Source organism: Pseudophryne corroboree, chromosome 8, assembly GCF_028390025.1.
Source record: "Pseudophryne corroboree isolate aPseCor3 chromosome 8, aPseCor3.hap2, whole genome shotgun sequence".
In the NCBI taxonomy this organism is placed as follows: Eukaryota; Metazoa; Chordata; class Amphibia; order Anura; family Myobatrachidae; genus Pseudophryne; species Pseudophryne corroboree.
The window spans coordinates 309,830,867-309,855,397 of record NC_086451.1 but is presented as its reverse complement, the minus strand read 5'-3'; the positions used below and the strand labels follow the sequence as shown (position 1 = coordinate 309,855,397).

The window sequence follows — 24,531 nt, the reverse complement described above, 5'->3', positions numbered from 1 at the left end:
AACTTTTCCAAACAGCTCTTTAAGAGAGCCATCCAGATTGCACCCTTCTCGGACGGGCACAAAAACCTAACTGAGGCTTGGAGGAGGGTCATAGGGGGAGGAGCCAGTACACACCATGTGACCTAAAAAAAGCTTTTTAGATGTGCCCTGTCTCCTGCGGAGCCCGCTATTCCCCATGGTCCTGACGGAGTCCCCAGCATCCACTAGGACGTTAGAGAAAAAACATTTTTTCCCTGTCTGGGGCAATCATTAGACAAGCCATGGCTTCAGCCTGGATAGCTAAAGCAGTGGCTGCCTGGGTGGATGCATTGGAAGGGGAAACTTCAATGTCATCTAGAGAGCATAAATCCCATACTGCACATATCAAACAGGCTGCAATACTCTTGGAAGCAGAAGCAGCCTTGGATATGGGTACTATTGCCTCTCAGGCATCAGATTCAGCAGTAGCCGCTCACAGAGCAATTTAGCAACGCACTTGGAAAGCTGATTCAGAATCCAAGAAGGTTTTGGAGTCTTTACCTTTTACTGGAGATAATCTCTTTGGTAAAGAAATAACCAGTATTTTGGAGTCAGAAGCAGACTCCAAGAAAATAGGATTTTGGTACTTACCAGGTAAATCCTTTTCTTTGAATCCATAGGGGGCACTGGAGTACTCTTGGGATATGGACGGGCGTAGCCGGAAATGGCACATATTTAAATATTTAAATTAGTAACTGGCCATCCCCTCCATAATCCCATAGAGCCTTCAGTATTTTTACTGGGCCGAACAGGAGTGATAGAGAGGATGAACCATAGAGAATTACATATAACATTATATGAACCTATAACATTATAATATAATGGTCAACCCTAAAGTTGACACATAACGGAACTGATAACAATCAGTTGATACCATAACATCGAATGCATTGGTGATAAAGTGTTACCATAAGATCCACAGACCATACCACAAGACAGGTAAACTGCTCTGGGTGGGCGTCCAGTGCCCCCTATGGATTCAAAGAAAAGGATTTACCTGGTAAGTACCAAAATCCTATTTTCTTTTTCATCCACTAGGGGTCACTGGAGTACTCTTGGGACGTACCAAAGTTTCCCGTTGGGTGGGAGAGCTGTTTGGCACCTGTAACACTACACGGCCAAAGCTAAATGCTGATGCCGCAAACGTAGCCAACCTGTAAAAGCGCACCAACATGCGCACTGATGGTCATGTACTGATGACCATGTAGCAGCTCGTCTACGCCGTTCCGTAGAAACTCCACGACCTGCTGCTCCTGACGTTCCCAAAGAACGTATGGAATGGTCTGACACTGATGTAGTCGGTTGAAGCCCGCTTATGACGTTCACTAGAACGTTTGGAATGGTCTGACCCTGATGTAGGCGTTGTAGCCTATTATGAAGCTAAGCCTGACGTATGACATAAGGACTGCTTGGAAGCTTGTAAAGCCATCTTCACTACATTATAGAGAACAATGTGTCTGTTCTACGTACAATTGTTTGGGTTACATAAACGCGTAGTGCGCGTACCACATTCAAAGTAACTTAAGTTCTCGAACATATTGATAACCGAGGAACTACATTAATTAATTGATGCGTGACATTATACGATCTTTGACTGGAACACGGAATTTGTGCGAAGTTCCGCCCTATGACCATAAAACACCAGATTGGGGGCCTTGTCATGCAAGCCACCCTATGTTAAAACACGCCTTGCTGAGAGGCTAAGGCTAAGAGAAAAGTGTTTACCAATTGAAAAAACGTAACATCCACTTGTTGTAAGAATTCAACAAATGAAGACTGTAAATAAAAAACCTAAAACCAGATCAAGTCCCATGGCGCTGTAGGTGGTATAAATGGAGGTCGTCTGAGGACACCGTGCAGGAAAGTGTGTACAATCGGCAAAGGAGCCAAACACCTTTGCAAGTAAATTGACATGCAGAGACCTGCACCTTGAGTGTAGAATATAATCCTTCACCAAACCCAGTCTGTAAAAATATTAAAAGACGGGATAACTTGAAAATGATGTTGGAAACTTCTGAGCGTCACACCAACCTATAGAGGCACGCTAAACCTTGTGATAATGAGCTGCCGTACTGGCTTCCCAGCCCCTAACATGGTTTGTATAACAGATTCTGGAATGCCATCCGTTCTTAAGAGAGCGCTTTGAACAGCCACCCCGTCAAACGCTGCCGCGCTAAATCAGGGTAAAAGAAATGACCCTAGTGGGACAGGTCCGGACGTGGCGAGAGCAGTGAAGGATCGGCTGCGAGTAGTTCGTGGAGATCCAAGAATCATGGCCTCCGAGGCCAATGTGGCGCCACTAGTATGACTGTCATGGAGTCTTGTATGACCCATTTTAGTACCCGAGGAAGCAGCGTAAACGTTGTAACAGATTCACAACGCTGTACAGCCACGCGATCGTGAGAGCATCCACAGCTGCTGCCTTCGGAGCTCTTGTACTGGACACATACTGGGATGGACACATACTTGGATGTTTTTTTTGTTTGTTTTTTGTTTTTGCGAGATGCTAATAGATACCCCTGTGGGTAACTCCACCGCCGGACCAACATCTGGAACACTTAAGAATTCAATGCTCAGTGTCCTGGAATAAGCTGCCTTCCAGCTGTTCACTCCCAGAATGAACATCGAGCAACTTGCCGCATGGTCATGCGACTTCGATTCCGTCCTTGATCGGTGATGTATGCGATCACCGTTGTGTTGTCTGACCGCACTTGGACAGTCTGAGAACGGAGCATGTGGCCCACTTGACGCAGCGCGTTTGACCAAAATCTTCCGTGATTTGTGAAGTTGATCATTTGGGACCCCAGGTCCCCAACCTCTGAGACTCGCGTTCATATTTAGAATTATCCAATTTCAGACGCCGAACATTGTCCCTGCGGTAAAATTATGTACTTGGAGCCACTAGAGTAGTGAAACTCTGGCCCTTAGAGACAACCGTACTATTTGATGAACTTGTAGGAGCGTGCAAGAACTTCCAGGTGAAAATGACCTGAGTGACTCCTTGCGAAGTGGAGTGCGTCGAAAGACGTCACTCTCCTTTCCAATAGGCAAAAGGCCAAACGGATCAAGACTGTCCGTGGCTTGCGTACGAACTGTTCGTGATGACGAACAGTTTGTGTGGTATGTTCAGGCAGGTAAATCCGTGTAATCACGGAATTATCCCTATGCATGAGTCCGTTGTTACGGAATGAGGCTTGATATCTCTAGGTTAACAATCTAACCGTGCTGAACGACGCCATTGTACGTTAGTAAGGGCCGTTGCATGACGAAGTTTTGAGACGGAGCTTTAATGAGCAGATCTGCAAAACACGGAACTGTTATCACTTCCAGGGATGAGCTATCACGATAGCCATTACTTGTGACAACCCTAGGCGCCATACGAAGCCAAAACGGTAGCGCTTGAAAGCGAGAATGGTTTTTACTGCAAACTTAAGTAGGCCTGATGCGTCTAAGTACTTATTCTTGTTGAAATCCAGAATCACTGTGGATTTCAACCTGTAGTCACCAACTGCAGGTATTCATGAATGTGTAGTAAGCGATGCCCTGATTGACCTGAAGGGTCAGAATCGGACTGACAGATTCAGCCAGCTTTGGAACTACCCCAAACTGGAATAATGACCGTGACTCTGTTGTTGACTGCAGTCAAAGTGCTCAATCTACTAGAGCTTGTATGGCGGTGTGCAGAACCGCGATTTTATCTTCTGACCCAGGCAGACCCGTCTTGCAAATTGCAATGGTGGAAAACAATCAACCTTTGTCTGCTAAACTGCGAACCCAAAATTGCGGATCCCCCAACTGTGGATGCCCACAACTGACGATCGGCGATGGCCTGGAAACTCATTCTAGCCCTGGCTTTTCAGTGGCTTAGCTGTAAACGCCACTGAAACCCTGGTTAAAGATGCCTGGAAGTAGGTGGCAGCACTTTAACCATATATTGACGACAATCAGACAATTAGAGGTTATCGAAAAACACGTTCACTACCACCTGACCCGCCTGTGGCTGTTTCTGTAGCACGGGCCCGAAAGGACCGAGATGTAAAGACTATATCCTGAGTATATTTATTCAGGAATTTGTCCAAGACAGGACGAAACCTGTGGGCAGCGTAAGGTAATGTTTCTATTCTCGTTTAGAAACGGACACCGTCCTGTTAAGCACGTAGCGAAAAAGCATGTCGTGCCGCACTAGTGAAACTGAAAAGCGAGAACTAAACTGGCTGACGTCCACAGAAACTGTACCTAGATATTGAGCAGATTCACAAGTGTGATCAGCAAGAAGCGTAAGGTGTTCTTCTTGTAGGGCAAACGTGAACTGTTTTGCCATGCAACCACTGCCCTGTTAAGCCGAAACCGGGCCCAAACCAGGTTAAACAACACCCCTACTGCTGTATACTGTAGGACACAACTGTCAAATTATAAAACAATAATAACAATTGTTCACAGTCAGTATATACGCCAGCCTCCCCCAACGAGGAACGGCAATAGTGCGTATGTGCAGTCTTATTTGTCCGACGGACTCTGCAGCGAAGCTGCTATGTCTTAGACTTACTCCTTATGTACACGGACAAGCAAGTACAGAAGGATAGACCAGTACCGTGACTTATTATCAAGTAAATAAAGTGTGTATAAATGTACATTACAGCACACGTGTTCATCTTGTGCTGTACAAAACCAAGAAAATAAAATTCCTAACAACACCCCGGCTCCTCTAGAGGCCGAGTGTTGTAGGGCAGCAACTTCCTGGGAAGAAACAGGAAGTAATGTTAAAATGGTGTCCGACCATGTGCTTGCTTATTGCAAGATTGCCGATACACCAAGTTCCATATATATATATATATATATATATATATATTTAACCATAAACATATAGATATATATTAATACATGTATATGCAGATACATATCTGTATACCATCAGTGTGTAAACACACAAATATTTATACATACACACATATATATATATCATATATATACATACACAGATACACACCGACAGGTATATTGTATAAGTAACAGAGACTCTGATATTGGCCACAGGCTTAAAATCCTGATTATTTTGCTGCCTAAACGCAGCTTAGTTATTGGGGCCTCCCTGCGGGTTTCCTCCCCCCCTCTCTCTCCTGCAGAAGAGTATTATTTGCAGGTGCAGCCTTTATTCTGGCTGCCGACTTCCCCCACTTTCTTCTTTTACTGGTCCCACCCCCGTTGTTCAGCAGACGGGAGACGGGCAGTGCGAGTCTTACCGCAGCCGTGTGAAGGACTGCACGCCGGAGATTGGTGAGCGGCCGCCAGAGCGGGCCGCGGCAGCAGCTAAGGGTCATCTCGGCCGCTCACCCCACCAGAGCCGTAGGGAGGAGGATGGATTGCGCGGACGCCGGAGAGCGGCGAGCGTTCCGGCGGTAGTGGCGGGAACTGCTCGCTAGTTACTGCAAGCGCCCCGCGGCGCCGGGTGCGGACAATGAAGGGATCCGGGGAAGGTCGAGCGGCCCTGCGGCAGTGCCGGGGGTCGCTCGCTGGCTCCCTCTGCAAACCCAGTGGAGCATTATAGTGGCAGCAAGGTGTATCTAGTGGCAGGCAGCAGGGGAACGTTTACAGTTAAAGTATATAAACACATACAGTCCCCCCATAATGGGCGGCAGCGTGAGCTGACCGCCCGCAATAGACAGAAAAAGTAAATAAGTGAGCGGCGGCAGTGAGAGCTGCCTACCGCTCAGTACCTGCACCACCTGCGGAGGCCATGACGGGACTTTTCTGTAAGCGCCGTCCTGCGTCCTTGTGCAGCCCGTGGCTGCAATCAGCTGCGCTGATTTTGGTCAATGGCGGGGCCCTTTGTATGAGCGCCGGCAGACCATCTGCTGCTAATGCAGCACCAATGATCCCTAACCCGAACTTCTCTGATAAGTTGGGAAGGGATCAGGTAGAAAAAAAACAAATATAATCTTGCTTGAAGAATCGCAGGACATTCAGTCCACAGTACCTTCCGCTAGAGGCACAGAAAAATACTGAAGGCTCTATGGGATTATGGAGGGGATGGCCAGTTACTAATTTAAATATTTAAATATGTGCCATTTCCGGCTACGCCCAGTCCATATCCCAAGAGTACTCCAGTGACCCCTAGTGGATGAAAAATAAAGTAAAGGTTTCCTTCCACTTACAAATTTAAGCCTAAAATCCCAGCTTTTCGGCCCTTTGAGTCTCAAGGAAAAGCAAAAGAAAAAGGTGATGGCAAACAGTCCCAATACAACAGGTCTGGTAAGACTATAAAGCATTGGGCTACCAGAGGACTGGCTTCTAAATCAGAAGATAAGCCATCAGCCTGATGGTGCTGGCCTCCACCTGGGGGACCTCAGGGTGGGAGGCCGACTTCTTCATTTTGCACAGATCTGGCAGCAGTCTACCAAGGATGCCTGGGTGCAAGAAGTGGTATCTCACGGTTATGTGTTTGGTTTCGGGATAAACCCTCCTCAAAGGTTTTTTTGTACCAGCCAATCTTTGGTAGAGACGAAGGCCAGGGCTTTACAAGAAGCAGTTCAGAAATTGCTTCAGTCAGGAGTAAATCATTCCGGTTCCTCCTGCACAACAAGAACAGGGTTTCTTTTCCAACCTGTTTCTAGTCCAGAATCCAAATGGGTTGTTTCGGCCCATACTCAATCTAAAAATGCTGAACAAGTACATTTGGGTACCTCGTTTTCATATGGAGACTTTATGTTCCATCATTTTGGCCATGGAGCCAGGAGATTTTATGGTGTCCCTGGATATCCAGGATACTTACCTAGATGTTCCTATAGCCCTGTCACATCAGCGCTATCTCAGGTTCGCTATCCTCCAACAGCATTTTCAGTTTCATGCGCTACCATTCGGATTGGCCACAGCTCCCAAGTATTCACCAAAATTATGGTGATTATTTATTTATTAACAGTTTCTTATATAGCACAGAAAAACCCGTTGCGCTTTACAATTGGACACAATGATAAAACAAAACTGGGTCATAGAGGTAGGAAGGCCCTGCTCGCAAGCTTACAATCTATAGAGAAATAGGCATTGATACACAAAAAGAAGCACTATCTATTGCTTATTTGTCCACCGGATTGCAAAAGTTCTAGGTGGGTCACAGCAGTGATGAACCATGGTCAGAAAGAAGGGAAAGTGAAGAAAGAGAAAATATGTGAAGGATATGTGCGGACTGTACAGTGGGGATATAATCGGATAGGAAAGCTTATGAAGGTTGAGTGGGCAGTTTTGGAATGTGATAAGCTAGCCTGAAGAGGTGAGTTTTCAGGGAACGTTTGAAGGTTTGGAGACTAGGGGAGAGTCTTATTGTGCATGGTAGGGCAATCCACAGAGTGGGTGCAGCCCGAAGAAAGTCCCGCAATTGTGCATGGGAGCAAGTAATGAATGTGGATGAGAGACGTAGATCTTGTGAAGAGCGGAGAGGTCAGGTTGGAAGATATTTTGAGATGAGCGAAGAGATGTACAATGGCCTTATGTGTGAGTAAAAGTATTTTATATTGAATACGGGAGAATACAGGTAACCAATGGAGGGACTGACAGAGTGGATCTGCAGATGATGAACGTCTAGCAAGGAAGATTAGCCTCGCAGCTGCTTTCAGAATGGAATGTAGTGGTGAGAGTCTCTATTTGGTAAGACCAGTAAGAAGAATATAGCAATAATCAATACGGGAGATAATGAGAGCATGGATTAGAGTTTTTGCAGTGTCTTGTGTAAGGTATGGTCATATTTTGGATATGTTTTTTAGATGCATGTAACATGATTTTGAGACAGATTGAATGTGGGTAGCAAAGGACAGTTCTGAGTCAAGTATGACACCTAGGCAGCGAGCTTGTGGGGTAGTATTGATTGTTGAGTTCTCAACAGTGATAGAGATATCAGGTTGGTAACTACTATTGGTCGGTGGAAATATAAGTAGCTCTGTTTTGGAAATATTAAGTTTGAGGTGGCGAGATGTATCCAAGATGAAACAGCAGAAAGGCATTCAGTGACCCTGACCAATACTGATGGTGACAAATCTGGGGAGGATAGGTAGATTTGAGCATCATCTGCGTATAGATGATTCTGAAATACAAAAGAGCTGATTAGTTTACCAAGAGATGAGGTATAGATTGAGAAAAGCAGAGGACCTAAGACCGAGCCTTGTGGTACTCCAACTGAAAGAGGTAGCGAAGAGGAGGTGGATTCAGAGAAGCAAACACTGAAGGAGCGATTAGATAGGTAGGATATGAACCAAGAGAGGACTGTGTCTTTAAGACCTAGGGATTGTAGTGTTTGTATGAGAAGAAAATGGTCAACCGTGTCAAAAGCAGCAGAGAGATCTAGAAGAATAAGAAGTGAGTAATGGCCTGTGGACTTTGCAGTGACTAGATCATTCATTACTTTAGTCAATGCTGTCTCTGTGGAGTGTTGGGAACGAAAGCCTGACTGAAGTGGGTCAAATAAATTGTGTGATTTAAGAAAGTGTGTGAGGCGAGTGTAGGCAAGTCTCTCAAGTAGCTTGGAGAGACATGGCAGCTGAGAGATGGGACAGTAGTTTGAGAGAGTGTCAGGAACAGAATTTTGTTTTTTCAGAATGGGAGTAATCAGTGCATGCTTGATCAGTGAAGGAAAGATACCAGTAGAGAGAGATAGAGATTACAGATGTTAATTAAGGTTGGGATGAGCACAGGAAACAGAGATTTACTTACTTGTGAGGGTATAGGCTCAAGAAGAGAGGTAGTAGAGTAGCAGGCTGAGGAAGAGTATATCATTTCATCTCGGATCTCATCTATCTTGTCCTTGAAGTAGGAAGCAAGATCTTGTGCCTTGATAGTGGATGGTGGGTTGGGTGAGGGAGGGTTCAGAAGTGAGTTAAATGTATTAAAAAGTCGTTTGGGGTTAGAGGCTTGAGCAGAGATGAGAGTTTGGAAATATGTTTGTTTGGCAGAGTCCAGGGCATTACGATAAAGAGTGATAGACAGTCTTATATGTGAGGAAGTCGCTAGTAATACGATATTTACACCACTGACGTTCAGCTTTGCATGGGTTTTTGTAATGGTCTTGTCATCTTGACCTACGTGGAGTGTGATGGGTACCTGGAGCCACTTGGTCAAGGGCTATTTCTAGAGTCTGGTTCAGGTGTGATACAGCAGTCTCGGGAGAAGTAAATGCAGCAATAGATGACAGCATTTGTTGCAGAGAGGTTGACAGTTCTTGAAAATTAACAGTGTTAATATTTCTGCGGGTTTCAGGAGGATTAGAGGACTTTAATGAGTCTGAAGTAATGGTGGAGAGCATGCAGGTGATAAGGTTGTGATCTGAGAGAGGGAAAGAGGTGTTAGTGAATTCAGAACCGAGCACAGTCTGGTGAATACTAAATCAAGGCAGTGGCCCTCCTGATGAGTAGAGAAGGATAATGGCAGCTTATCTCCACCAGCAGGGGATAAGAATTTTTCCATACCTCGACGATCTTTTAATCCTCGCACAGTCTCAGGAATTGCTTCTGTGTCATCTGCAGCAGACAATAGACTGTCTGCAGAAGCATGGATGGCTCATAAATTGGGCAAAATAGTCTCTGGTTCCGTCACAGCGGATGACTCACTTGGGGGATGTATTGGATTAGAGCCTTCAGAGAGTAATTTTACCTCTGGACAAAATAGCCAGACTTCAGTTAAGGATTCAGGAGATTCTACAAGTTGGAAAGTATCCATTCACGCAGCAATGCATGTGATGGGGTTGATGGTGTAAACATTCGACATGGTAGAGTATGCTCAGTTCCATTCAGGGCCTCTGCAGCATCTGCTCCTCACCAAATGGAATGGTTTTCATCAGACGATAAAAACACAGACTATGGTACACAGATACTAATAGCTCCGGCTTGGCCCAGAAGAACATTGGTACACAGATCTGCAGAGGATGTCGATGGATGCTCCATTCCTACTCCCTCAGCGTCCAGATCTGACTCAAGGGCCTTGCTATCACAGACATCTGGATCGACTGTCTTTGATGGCGTGGCTCTTGAGACCTCCATCCTGAAGTCAAGAGGATGCTCACAACAGGTAATTCAAACAATGCTCAGAGCAAGGAAACCCTCCTCAGCTCACATTTATCACAGAATATGGCAAGCCTCTATTCAATGGTGCAGTGAACGGAAATTGGACCCCAGGTCTTTCAGAGTTTCCAGAATCCTAGCATTCCTTCAGGCAGGAATGGATAAAAGTTTAAGGGTGGCTTCCTTGAGAGTGCAAGTGTCAGCACTAACTGTATGGTTCCAAAAGAAAATTGCCAACTTACAGGATGTGCGCACTTTTTTCCAGGGAATGCTGCACATTCAACCTCCTTTTGTTCCTCCTACAGTGCCTAAGTTTAGTTCTAAAGGCCCTTCAAGTTGCCCCATTTGAACCACTTAAAAGAGTGGATTTGAAATGGTTGACAGATATAGTTCTCTTTCTACTGGCCATGGCTTCAGCTAGAAGAGTTTCAGATTTAGGGGCATTGTTAGGTCATCCTCCATTTCAGATTTTTTTATCCAGATAGAGCAGTTCTCAGAACTAAATCTGGGTAACTTCCTAAGGTGGTGTCTAAATTCCACCTTAACAAAGAAATTGTAGTCCCAGATTTTCACGGGCCGGACCTTTCTGCGGGAGTTGCATCGTTGGATGTAGTTTGTGCCTTAAGGATCTACGTAGATCGTACCAGTGCTATCAGAAAGACAGATTCTATGTTTGTTCACTACGGATTTCACAAGAGAGGATGGCCTGCTGATAAGCAGACACTGGCGAGGTGGCTTCAGACGATGATTTCAGAAGCATATTCTCAAGTTGATCTCCAGGTTCCGGATAATCGACCCGATCGCTCGCTGCAGTTTATCGCAGCGCAGCGATCGGGTTGGAATTGCGCATGCGCCGGTGCCGCAGTGACTGACAGGTAGAGGCAGTCGCAGGGCGGGAGGGGTCTGGATGGTGGCGTTAAGCCGCCGTTTAGGGGGCACGGTCCGGCCAACGCATCTGTGGCCGGACCGTTGGGGGGGGCGGGCCGCGGCGGCTGAGTGACGTCTCACGCAGCCGCTGCGGCCAGTGGCAGCGACGATCAACTCCCGGCCAGCCGCAGGAGCTGCGCTGGCCGGGAGTTACTCCACAAATACAAAAGCATCGCTGCTGTGCGATGCTTTTGTATTTGTGCGGGAAGGGGGGGTGGCCAGAATGACATGCGGGGCGGACTAGCCCTGTGCTGGGCGTCCCCCCGCATGTCGGGGAAGATGATCGTAGCTGTGCTAATTTAGCACAGCTACGATCAACTCGGTATGACCCCCAATGTCTCTGCTCACTCTACTCGTAAGGTAGGTCCATCATGGGCAGCACAACGTGGTACTTCAGCAGAACAGATATGTAAGGCAGCCACATGGTCTTCCATTTACACATCCATTAGATATTATGCAGTGGATACCTTTGCCTCTCATGACGCTGAATTCGGGCGAAGGATTCTCCTGTCCAATCAGGAGCATCCCCACCCCTAAAATTGCTTTGGGACATCCCAATGTATCCTGTGGATACCCTGTGGACCCTTCAGGAGAAATATATGTTATGGTAAGAACTTACCGTTGATAACGGTATTTCTCCTAAGCCAACAGGTTCCAGAGGGATCCCACCCTGGAGCACCTGATTTGAGGATCCTTTTACTCACTAACCTCTTCCCTCTTGTACGGAAGGGTGTGCATGTGTGTTCTTCTCGCCTGATCAGGGCTCTACATGATGCTCCTGCCTTGACTGAGCCAGGAGGCGGGGATATATGGACGGGACCGCTGCATGCTGGGAGGCCAGAAAGCTTTGACCGCTTGGTGCAGATCCACTGTCGCTCCACCATATCCTAATGCATCCTGTGGAACCTGTGGACTTAGGAGAAATACTGCTATCAACGGTATTTTCACATCCCTTTTGCGTCTATCGCTTAATCAGGCACATGATCCCATTCTTCCAGTATGTGGAAGAGCGATTTTGCTTGTGGCAGGTGGCATACGGACACCTAAACTCCTGCATGCAACACTGACAGGACAAATAACGCCACACTGTGTGTCACTGTATAATTGCAGCTTCCTGAACACCATTATAACCATGTTATGGTGTACGTTAGACTGGATTTTCTTAATAAAATCTTGACAGTTGCTACGATCAGATCTCATTCCTTCTGTTCATTGCAGAAAACTTACTTCACACTTGTTTTTTCCCCCCATTTAGGGAAAGCCATACCACGCGCCCTGAGCAATGTTACTGTATAAACAGCTTCCATTCTGTAGCGTATAGACTAGTGATGTGCACCGGAAATTTTTCGGGTTTTGGTTTTGGATTCGGTTCCGCGGCCGTGTTTTGGATTCGGACGCGTTTTGGCATTACCTCCCTGAAAATTTTTTGTCGGATTCGGGTGTGTTTTGGATTCGGGTGGGTTTTTTTTTACAAAAAAACCTCAAAAACAGCTTAAATCATAGAATTTGGGGGTCATTTTGATCCCATAGTATTATTAACCTCAATAACCATAATTTCCACTAATTTTCAGTCTATTCTGAACACCTCACACCTCACAATATTATTTTTAGTCCTAAAATTTGCACCGAGGTCGCTGGATGGCTAAGCTAAGCGACACAAGTGGCCGACACAAACACCTGGCCCATCTAGGAGTAGCACTGCAGTGTCAGGCAGGATGGCACTTCAAAAAAATTGTCCCCAAACAGCACATGATGCAAAGAAAAATGAAAGAAAAAAGAGGTGCAAGATGGAATTGTCCTTGGGCCCTCCCACCCACCCTTATGTTGTATAAACAGGACATGCACACTTTAACGAACCCATCATTTCAGCGACAGGATCTGCCACACGACTGTGACTGAAATGACTGGTTGGTTTGGGCCCCCACCAAAAAAGAAGCAATCAATCTCTCCTTGCACAAACTGGCTCTACAGAGGCAAGATGTCCACCTCATCATCATCCTCCGATTCCTCACCCCTTTCACTGTGTACATCCCCCTCCTCACAGATTATTAATTCGTCCCCACTGGAATCCACCATCTCAGGTCCCTGTGTACTTTCTGGAGGCAATTGCTGGTGAATATCTCCACAGAGGAATTGATTATAATTCATTTTGATGAACATCATCTTCTCCACATTTTCTGGAAGTAACCTCGTACGCCGATTGCTGACAAGGTGAGTGGCTGCACTAAACACTCTTTCGGAGTACACACTGGAGGGGGGGCAACTTAGGTAAAATAAAGCCAGTTTGTGCAAGGGCCTCCAAATTGCCTCTTTTTCCTGCCAGTATACGTACGGACTGTCTGAAGTGCCTACTTGGATGCGGTCACTCATAAAATCCTCCACCATTCTTTCAATGGTGACAGAATCATATGCAGTGACAGTAGACGACATGTCAGTAATCGTTGGCAGGTCCTTCAGTCCGGACCAGATGTCAGCACTCGCTCCAGACTGCCCTGCATCACCGCCAGCGGGTGGGCTCGGAATTCTTAGCCTTTTCCTCGCACCCCCAGTTGCGGGAGAATGTGAAGGAGGAGCTATTGACGGGTCACGTTCCGCTTGACTTGACAATTTTCTCACCAGCAGGTCTTTGAACCTCTGCAGACTTGTGTCTGCAGGAAAGAGAGATACAACGTAGGTTTTAAATCTAAAACTGAGCACGGTGGCCAAAATGTAGTGCTCTGATTTCAACAGATTGACCACCCGTGAATCCTGGTTAAGCGAATTAAGGGCTCCATCCACAAGTCCCACATGCCTAGCGGAATCGCTCTATTTTAGCTCCTCCTTCAATGTCTCCAGCTTCTTCTGCAAAAGCCTGATGAGGGGAATGACCTGACTCAGGCTGGCAGTGTCTGAACTGACTTCACGTGTGGCAAGTTCAAAGGGTTGCAGAACCTTGCACAACGTTGAAATCATTCTCCACTGCGCTTGAGTCAGGTGCATTACCCCTCCTTTGCCTATATCGTGGGCAGATGTATAGGCTTGAATGGCCTTTTGCTGCTCCTCCATCCTCTGAAGCATATAGAGGGTTGAATTCCACCTCGTTACCACCTCTTGCTTCAGATGATGGCAGGGCAGGTTCAGGAGTGTTTGGTGGTGCTCCAGTCTTCGGCACGTGGTGGCTGAATGCCGAAAGTGGCCCGCAATTCTTCGGGCCACCGACAGCATCTCTTGCACGCCCCTGTCATTTTTTAAATAATTCTGCACCACCAAATTCAATGTATGTGCAAAACATGGGACGTGCTGGAATTTGCCCAGATGTAATGCACGCACAATATTGCTGGCGTTGTCCGATGTCACAAATCCCCAGGAGAGTCCAATTGGGGTAAGCCATTCTGCGATGGTGTTCCTCAGTTTCTGTAAGAGGTTGTCAGCTGTGTGCCTCTTATGGAAAGCGGTGATACAAAGCGTAGCCTGCCTAGGAACAAGTTGGCGTTTGCGAGATACTGCTACTGGTGCCGCCGCTGCTGTTCTTGCTGCCGGAGGCAATACATCTACCCAGTGGGCTGTCACAGTCATATAGTCCTGAGTCTGCCCTACTCCACTTGTCCACATGTCCGTGGTTAAGTGGACATTGGGTACAACTGCATTTTTTAGGACACTGGTGACTCTTTTTCTGAGGTCTGTGTACATTTTCGGTATCGCCTGCCTAGAGAAATGGAACCTAGATGGTATTTGGTACCGGGGACACAGTACCTCAATCAAGTCTCTAGTTGCCTCTGAATTAACGGTGGATACCGGAACCACGTTTCTCACCACCCAGGCTGACAAGGCCTGAGTTATCCGCTTTGCAGCAGGATGACTGCTGTGATATTTCATCTTCCTCGCAAAGGACTGTTGGACAGTCAATTGCTTACTGGAAGTAGTACAAGTGGTCTTCCGACTTCCCCTCTGGGATGCCGATCGACTCCCAGCAGCAACAACAGGAGCGCCAGCAGCAGTAGGCATTACACTCAAGGATGCATCAGAGGAATCCCAGGCAGGAGAGGACTCGTCAGACTTGCCAGTGACATGGCCTGCAGGACTATTGGCTTTCCTGTGTAAGGTGGAAATTGACACTGAGGGAGTTGGTGGTGCGGTTTGCAGGAGCTTGGATACAAGAGGAAGAGATTTAGTGGTCAGTGGACTGCTTCCGCTGTCATCCAAAGTTTTTGAACTTGTCACTGACTTATGATGAATGCGGTCCAGGTGACGTATAAGGGAGGATGTTCCTAGGTGGTTAACGTCCTTACCCCTACTTATTACAGCTTGACAAAGGCAACACACGGCTTGACACCTGTTGTCCGCATTTGTGTTGAAATAATTGCACACTGAAGAGGTGATTTTTTTTGTATTTTGACCAGGCATGTCAATGGCCATATTCGTCCCACAGACAACAGGTGTCTCCCCGGGTGCCTGACTTAAACAAACCACCTCACCATCAGAATCCTCCTTGTCAATTTCCTCCCCAGCGCCAGCAACACCCATATCCTCATCCTGGTGTACTTCAACAGTGACATCTTCAATTTGACTATCAGGAACAGGACTGTGGGTGCTCCTTCCAGCACTTGCAGGGGGCGTGCAAATAGTGGAAGGCGCAAGCTCTTCCTGTCCAGTGTTGGGAAGGTCAGGCATCGCAACCAACACAATTGGACTCTCCTTGGAGATTTGTGATTTAGAAGAACGCACAGTTCTTTGCTGTGCTTTTGCCAGCTTAAGTCTTTTCATTTTTCTAACGAGAGGATGAGTGCTTCCATCCTCATGTGAATCTGAACCACTAGCCATGAACATAGGCCAGGGCCTCAGCCGTTCCTTGCCACTCCGTGTGGTAAATGGCATATTGGCAAGTTTACGCTTCTCATCAGACGCTTTCAATTTTGATTTTTGGGTCATTTTACTGAACTTTTGTTTTTTGGATTTTACATGCTCTCTACTATGACATTGGGCATCGGGCTTGGCAGACTACATTGATGGCATTTCATCGTCTCGGCCATGACTAGTGGCAGCAGCTTCAGCACGAGGTGGAAGTGGATCTTGAGCTTTCCCTATTTTAACCTCCACATTTTTGTTCTCCATTTTTTAATGTGTGGAATTATATGCCAGTATCAATAGCAATGGCCTACTACTATATATACTGCGCACAACTGAAATGCACCATAGGTATGGATGGATAGTATACTTGACGACACAGAGGTAGGTAGAGCAGTGGCCTTCCGTACCGTACTGCTTTATATACTGGTGGTCACTGTCAGCAAAACTCTGCACTGTACTCCTCCTATATAATATACTGGTGGTCCCCAGTGCCCACAATAAAGCAGTGTGAGCACAGATATATGCAGCACACTGAGCACAGATATGGAGTGTTTTTCAGGCAGACAACGTATACTGTTGGTCACTGGTCAGCAAAACTCTGCACTGTACTCCTCCTATATAATACAGCTGCTCCCCAGTCCCCACAATTAAGCAGTGTGAGCACAGATATATGCAGCACACTGAGCACAGATATGGAGTGTTTTTCAGGCAGACAACGTATACTGGTGGTCACTGGTCAGCAAAACTCTGCACTGTACTCCTCCTATATAATACAGCTGCTCCCCAGTCCCCACAATTAAGCAGTGTGAGCACAGATATATGCAGCACACTGAGCACAGATATGGAGTGTTTTTCAGGCAGACAACGTATACTGGTGGTCACTGGTCAGCAAAACTCTGCACTGTACTCCTCCTATATAATACAGCTGCTCCCCAGTCCCCACAATTAAGCAATAAGCAGTAGCACAAATATTATTAATAAACGGAGAGGACGCCAGCCACGTCCTCTCCCTAACATTTCCAATGCACGAGTGAAAATGGCGGCGACGCCCGGCTGCTTATATAGAATCCGAATCTCGCGAGAATCCGACAGCGGGATGATGACGTTCGAGCGCACTCGGATTAACCGAGCCATACGGGAGAATCCGAGTATACCTCGGACCCGTGTAAAATGGGTGAAGTTCTGGGGGGTTCGGTTTCCGAGGAACCGAACCCGCTCATCACTAGTATAGACTGCACTATATAACTGACTTGTGTCATACACTCAGGCTTATGCCTGGCATAGCACCCACACCTAGAAATTCAGGCATGAAAAGTGGTTTGGCTCCATTATATTAATAACACACATGGGTCCGATGCAACTGAACGCATGCCTTTTTGTGTAACGTATCTCATGTGTGTTTACACTGCGCATGCTCAGAAAATGAGCCCATGTAAATTCAACAACGTAAAATTCTTTCTGATTGCATGTACACTTACTTATGACCACAGAGAGAGAACAGGGTGGGAAGGGGTGGTGTACTCGTATAGGCAATCAAATGCATACCAGCCTGTAAGCATTTATACACGTGTGGTAGCATATACTGTGCAGCTACTATAGGAATGGAGCAAGCTGCATATGATATGAGTGATGATGACTAGTAGTAAACCAGGTACAGATGCTACCAATGCACAAGCGCTCGGCTGTTTCCTACTCCTAGACCCCTCTTTGTGTGATGTCACATGTGGCAGGACGATGCATTCCAGGGTGCAATGTTGCCTATGATGCAGTGAAAAACACTATAACACTATTGTTCTGAGAAGTTGCCTTGTAGGCTCAATTACTTCCAACTCTGCATTGGCTGCATGGTGTCTACTGACACCATTACAATGGATGACGATGCTTGTAAACTTGGTATGTTCTGTGGAATTTAGTTATACAGGCCAGGCAAACCTTACATTATGTGAGTTATTACTATTGATGTCTATAGATGTAAATGTGCCCTGGATTTAAAATACTGCTGGCTCCTGTTCTGAATGACTTGCTCCTGAATTCTGCATTATAATGTCATCATCGCCTCCTATCACAGTGTTAGTAGAGGGTGGTAGTACAATTAAGCATGTTTGCTTGGAGTTCAAGGATTAGGGTCTTTATAACAGTGGGTAACAGGGCAGGGGGGTTTAATTCCACTAGTTTCAGCTTTTGTGTCTCTTTGTGTACACAAGTGAATTTTATAAACACCATACTTGCTGACATTCTGGCTGCTGCCTCCAGGAGGGGACAGCCAGGTCCACACAGTGGGGGAGAGTGAGGGTGCATGACGTGGCATAAGTGGGTGGGAGGGGGCGTGACAGACTGATTGAGTCATCAAGACCCCTCCTCGGCAATACAATGGCAATAATAACTGCATTGTAAAGCAGGTGCCATGGCTACCATGATGCAAATCAGCACGATTCACGTCATCGGCCACCTAGCCTGTCCATTTTACTTGGGAAAGTTGACGGCGCCGGACGGATGGCACTGTGGGATACTTTGCATGCCTTTCCAGGAGGCAGGGAGGAGCACTGATTTTTGGTAGCCTCCAGGAATAGGCAAGTATGATACACACAAATAATTATTACATTTGTAATAATACAATTGGCTCAGTTTAGGTGCTCTATTAGAGTTATTTTTGAAAGAGGAGTGTGCCACTGTGCAGACTCCAATCTTCCGGATTTCCAAGAAGACGTCATGTCTTATTCCAAGATGGTGACCGAAATCTCTACTAAGCATGTGCATGGGTCATCTGGTATATACTGTAAAGAGTGACATGGTGTAAGTCACCTGCTTAGCTCCTATGAGAGTCCTGGTTAATATCTGCTATAAAGTTAACCAGCAACTCTGCAACGCTACCCATTTGCAGCCCATTGGTGAACTGTATGAAACCCTTCTCTGCTTAAGCTCCACTCCATCAGTATACATGTAACGGTGACTATGGCTGTACCTGCTATCTATCAATATAAAAACACTAATGGTTAAGTTACTGGTTCTTCACAGTGTAAGAGTGTAAGTCATCCTCTGATATGTACCTATATAACTGCAATATCAACACCTGCACAGACATTTTTATGCAGTATAGCTAAAATGATTCCATCATTTGGTTTATACAGTCAGTGAAACCTCATACAAATTGCCCCTTACAACGTTTAGTTACACAAGTATAAGGTTTTCACTACTAATAGTTCCTAGCATGGCAGCAAAAGGGGTGTCACCGACTACTGTTGTGAAAGCTTCAGTATTAAAACTGGAGTAGTGTATGATGATGTGCTAAAGGCACAGCGAATATCTTGTATATAGTGTTCATACAGGTGCAAACAAACAGGTGAAACAAAATAATGGACTAATGCTTTATACTGGCTACCGTTTGTTTCTCAACGTTCTCGTGGTTTTGCATACACCATTCCCTGGCACAGCTGGTACTAAAACAAACAAAATAAAAACGTACGTTGAATACTGAAGCAAAATTTCTTCTGTTGATAGGAGATGTAACTGGTCACAGCACCAATTAGCGCCATTGCCAAAGCACCCGCTACCCCTGCAATGGTTTCAGTTTGCCCAACATTTCCTGTCATGACAAAACAATAAAAAATATAAGACTATACACTGGTTAGTGGCAGCAGGTACTGAGCAGTTTATGTGGCCTGTACAACAGTGTTAGAAACAGTAATTATTTCAGAGAAGCCATATGCTGCCCCATGCAATCATTTTACTTGCAATCTGTGGGTGGTTAGTCCACTGTGCCAGCCAAAATGTCAGGGGTGTGTGACATTAGAAGAAGTGGTGGGAGAACCAATCTCTGTTATCTTACGTTCTGATACACACACTGTATCTGCAGTCACTGGAGGCAGATGGAAATGTTATGTCATTTATGTGCAAATTTAAAAAAAACCTCACATTTCAGATCAGTTTTCTTCTAGTGACAAGTAGCGCGTGTCCTGTATGCACCTGTGATCACTCACCTTCTGTGCTACCTTAGTACATCACAGTGACCCACCTTGTGAGTGAGAAGTGACAATAATGCAGAATGTGGGAGGACACGAGCACGTGTGGGGAAGCTGTGCCTACATACAGGGTTTTACAAAGACCATACATTTTCTGTTTTAGTTTGCCCACCTGTGTTATCGCTTTCCCCAGCATTTCCTGCAGACCCTCGACCTCCTCCTCCTCCTCCACCACCTGAATAAAGACAACATCTACAAATCAATGCTACAAATATTTGCTATCGTATTAACCGCCATATTCATGGTAAGGTTCTGCTGAGTCCTTCTTGTCTCAACCTTTCATAGTTATTAGGAATCTAACTAATTACCTGCACTGCCCAATTCCATACAAGTCAATGCCCCCTGCAATCATGTGTGATCCAGTGCTGCATCCTAGGATGTAGCATTAGATCACTTGTAGCGCCATAGGCCGTCTGCGTAATCCATGGCAAGCCGAGCCACGCAACTCATACAAAGAGGCCAGGAAATCCTAGTTTGAAGACTGAGATCCTGACCTCGACACTCCCCCCCAAAACGGAGGCCAGTGCCGGCCCCTCCCCATTCCCAAATGGCTGCAGACTGTCAATCAACTGAGTTCTGCTTCCGACGACGCAGGTCCCGTACTGCACATGCGCAAAATACCGAACATCTGCACTTTGCAATATGGGCAGCTACAACAAGAAAACACGAATAGGCCCTTTATGCGGTATGTAAAGGTTAGCAATCGTTAACCCTGTGTTTACCACGGGGGGGGGGGGGGGGGGGGGGGCTGTTTTATTGAATAGTTCCAGGCAAAATCCCCCGCTATTCCCACACGGCTAATTTGATTCTCACCTTAGGGTTAATGTTTACCAAGTGAGTCCCTAAAGTGTGTACATGCCATTAAATATTTTAAGTTCCTGCTGGATTTTGTAAATGTTAACGATATATACAGTAATATAATCTTTAAAAGTGCATTTTAGGTTAGTAAATGTTATTTTGCTTTATAATGAATAGACTGAACTACCCTTTAGGAATAAGTAGCACAAGCTATAAGCCAGGATGTACACACACACAATCATACAGCACTGTACCTTTTCCCTTATCTGGTCTGTAGCCATCATTGTAAATATCCTCCAAATCAGAGTCTGAAAATCCTGCAATTGGAATATTAACAAATCAAATAAACAAATAAAAATTCAGTGTTAATATATTATTACTGGTTACATGAAGCATAGAGCAAATTTGCGTCATCATGGCCCCGCCCACAGCTGCGCAGTGACGCAATTCATCATGTAGTGGAGGGAGAGACTAAGGTTTACACAACACTGTCCAGCAATGCATAATGATTTTAATACCTAGGCAGACTAAAGGTAGGTCTACAGATTTACATTTAACCCTTCGCTGCTGAGGTTCTCTCACCCTTGTGCTGAGGACATTTTTATACATTTGCGCTCGTCACAGTCCAACATCAATAAGGAGTGTTATGGTAGACTTACCAAGGTTAACACTCTTTCTGAGAGGTACATTGGTTCCACAGGAAAACATCGGGTGTAGAGTGGATCTTGGTCCAGAGGCACCAACAGGCTAAAGTTTTAGGCTGTCCCAGGATGCATTGTGGCCTCCCCTATAAACCCCACCTCCAGGCACTGAGAGCTCAGTTTCATTAACCAGTCTAATGCCGGAGCAGGCTAGAGAGAAGGCAGATGTTAGTCACACAGAACCACATTCCCACAACAGGAGAAGGTACCAGCGGCTAATGACCTACGAACCCAAAAAAGAACCAATGTACCTAGCAAAAATAGTGTTAATCATGGTAAGCCTACCATAACACTCCTTTTCTGCAGCAGGATACATTGGTTTCCACAGGGAAAGATCAGGGATGTCCTAAAGCAGTTCCTCAAGAGAAGGGACGCACCTTAGCGGGTATGAGAACCCAGCATCCAAAGTAAGCATCCTGGGAGGCAGCAGTATAAAAGGCATAGAACCTAATAAATGTGTTCACTGAGGACCACGTAGCTGCCTTGCACAAATGTTCTGCATACGCGCCACGGTAGGCTGCCCAAGAAGGTCCAACAGACCGAGCAGAATGGGCTTTAATAGCAGCAGTAGCTGGGAGTCCAGCCTGCGCATAAGCTTGTGCAATCACCATTCTAATCCATCTGGCCAAGGTTTGCTTATTCGCAGGCCAGCCATGTTTGTGGAAACCAAACAGTACAAAAAGGGAATCTGACCTCCTGATAGATGCAGTCCTCTCCACATAAATACGGAGAGCCCTTACCACATCCAAAGAATGCTCTTTGGAAGACAAGTCTGAAGAGATAAAGGCCGGAACCACAATCTCCTGGTTAAGGCGAAAAGATGACACCACCTTAGGCAAATAACCCGGTCGAGTTCGTAGAACTGCCCGGTCACAATGAAAAATCAAATAGGTGACTTGTTCTGTCGTCCACCCAAAGTCCGACACCGGTCTTGCCGAGGCAAGAGCCAGGAAGAACAGGACCTTGGCCGTGAGCCATTTAAGGTCCGCCGACTCAAGAGGTTCAAATGGAGACTCTTGCAGGGCTTTCAGGACAACAGTCAAAACCCATGGAGCCACAGGAGGGACACTGGGAGGCTGAATCTTAAGTACGCCCTGAGTGAAAGTATGAACGTCAGGTATAGACGCAATGTTTCTCTGAAACCATACCGAAAAGGCAGATATGTGAACCTTGAGGGAGGCCAGACGGAGACCTAAGTCAAGGCCTCATTGCAGAAAAGCCAGATTCTGGAAGTTCTGAACGTAGATAAGAATTATCAGCACACCAGGTGAAGTAAGAATTCCAAACCCTGTAGTAAATCCGGACAGAGGCTGGTTTGCGGGCTTTCAACATAGTCTGGATAACCGCCTCAGAGAAACTTTTGGCCTCAGGAGTGATGCTTCAAGAGCCATGCCATCAAAGCCAGTCTGGGCAGGTCTGGGTAGACACAAAAGCCCTGTACGAGGAGGTCCGGGCACTGGGAAAGTGGAAGGGGATTCTCGGTCGATAGACCCTACAGGTCTGAGAACCAATGCCTTCGAGGCCACGCTGGAGCGAATAGAAGTAGTATTCCTCCTTCTTGTTTGAACTTCCGTAGTACCCTGGGCAGGAGTGACACTGGAAGGAACACATAGGGCAGCCAAAAGTTCCATGAAACCACCATTGCATCCACAAACGCTGCTCGAGGATCCCTTGTCCTCGAACCGAAGACCGGAACTTTGTGATTGTGTCGAGATGCATAAGGTCTACGTCGGGTAGGCCCCACCTGTCCACAAGGAGTTGAAAGACTTCTTGATGAAGACTCCACTCTCCGGCGTGCACGTCATGGCACTGATGAAGTACACTTCTCAGTTCAGTACACCCGGAATGAACACTGACGATATGGCTGGCAGATGGCGTTCTGCTCAACAAAGGATTTTTGACACATCCATCCTTGTAGAAACAGACAAAATCAGCTGCGCAAAGTATCAGGGAAAGGACAGTACAATTTTAGGAGAACCGATGTATGTATATAAATTGATTTATTAATGAAAAAGCATAAAATAGCAGTAAAAGATGACATAAAATTGTTGGATATAAAAAGGCACACCTTGACTAAGTTTATCCGTTTAAACAGACACCAAATTGTGTCGGTTCTCTATATGGAAGTCCACAAAAGGAAATAAAGTCCAGCTGTTTGTTGGAAAGCAATAGATGGTAATAGCCGTAATGTTATTACTGGAAGTGAATGATCAGTGCAGTAGACATCCCATAATAATAAATTGGGGGAGTGATCCAGTGTTATTTATTGTTCAATTACCTCTCCTTAGGTGGGCTGGTCCAAAGCCGAGCGTCCTCGGCGATGTGTCCTGCAATGCCCACTGTGCGAATGCCGCAGGGGAGAGGGAGCCGTGGATTCACTGTAAAGTGTATGCCGTGTGCTGGTTTATCCGGCTGACGGGGAGCCGTATGTTGATACGGGCGGCACGAGAATTCAGATCCGCGGCTATTCTGGGATCTCTGTGGAGATGAAGGACGGCTTGCGGGGAGAACAAACCCGCTAATGCTTTCAAATCGGATACCTCGGCAGGTGTGCAGACAGGAGGCGTGGCCTAACTAGTTTCGTCACGTGACCCGTGACTTTCTCAAATCCTTGTCATGCGGCTTTGATAGCTGCCTTGATGGTTTATGCCACTGTGGTGGTGTTGTCTGATCGTACTTGAACAGGCCTGTTCTGTACTAGAGGCCGTACGAGTGCACTGACCACTGCCCTCAGCTCCAGAATATTTATTGAAAGGAGAGATTCCTCCTTGGTCCAACGACCTTGAAAAAAGTGTTGCTCCAGTGAGGATTTCTTCTATTGATAAGCCACCCGTGGACTTGCAGGAAGGTTACCTGTCAGTTGCAGATGACATAGGAGAACTTTGTGGGAATATTCCAGATTCATCAGGTCGTCTAGGTACGGCAGGATTCGGACTCCCTGGTGATGGAGACGAGCAGTCATCACGGCCATGACCTTGTGAAGATCCGAGGAGCCGTAACCAGTCCAAATGGCAGAGCCTGGAATTGGTAATAGAGGTTGCCATCAGCAATCCGCAGAACTGCTGATGTAATATGGCAATAGGTATATGCAGGTATATCCTGTATAGTCTCCGGGTTCCATACCCAGCACAATTGAGCGCAGCATTTCATACGAAACCTGGACACTTTCACAAACTGGTTCAGAGATTTGAGGTTGAGTGT

General features: G+C 46.2%; 1 protein-coding gene across 3 annotated transcripts in view; it reads right to left on the bottom strand.

Moving 5' to 3' along the window:
• Positions 1–24,531, bottom strand: part of CD99L2 (CD99 molecule like 2) — a 192,808-nt gene that overhangs the window by 15,979 nt on the left and 152,298 nt on the right. For all 3 annotated transcript variants that reach the window (XM_063937373.1, XM_063937372.1, XM_063937374.1), the window contains 3 exons: positions 20,884–20,946; positions 19,944–20,006; positions 19,276–19,395 (listed from right to left, as the gene is read on the bottom strand). In XM_063937373.1, coding sequence (XP_063793443.1) covers positions 19,276–19,395; positions 19,944–20,006; positions 20,884–20,946 — 246 coding nt within the window. The remainder of the gene's footprint in view (positions 1–19,275; positions 19,396–19,943; positions 20,007–20,883; positions 20,947–24,531) is intronic.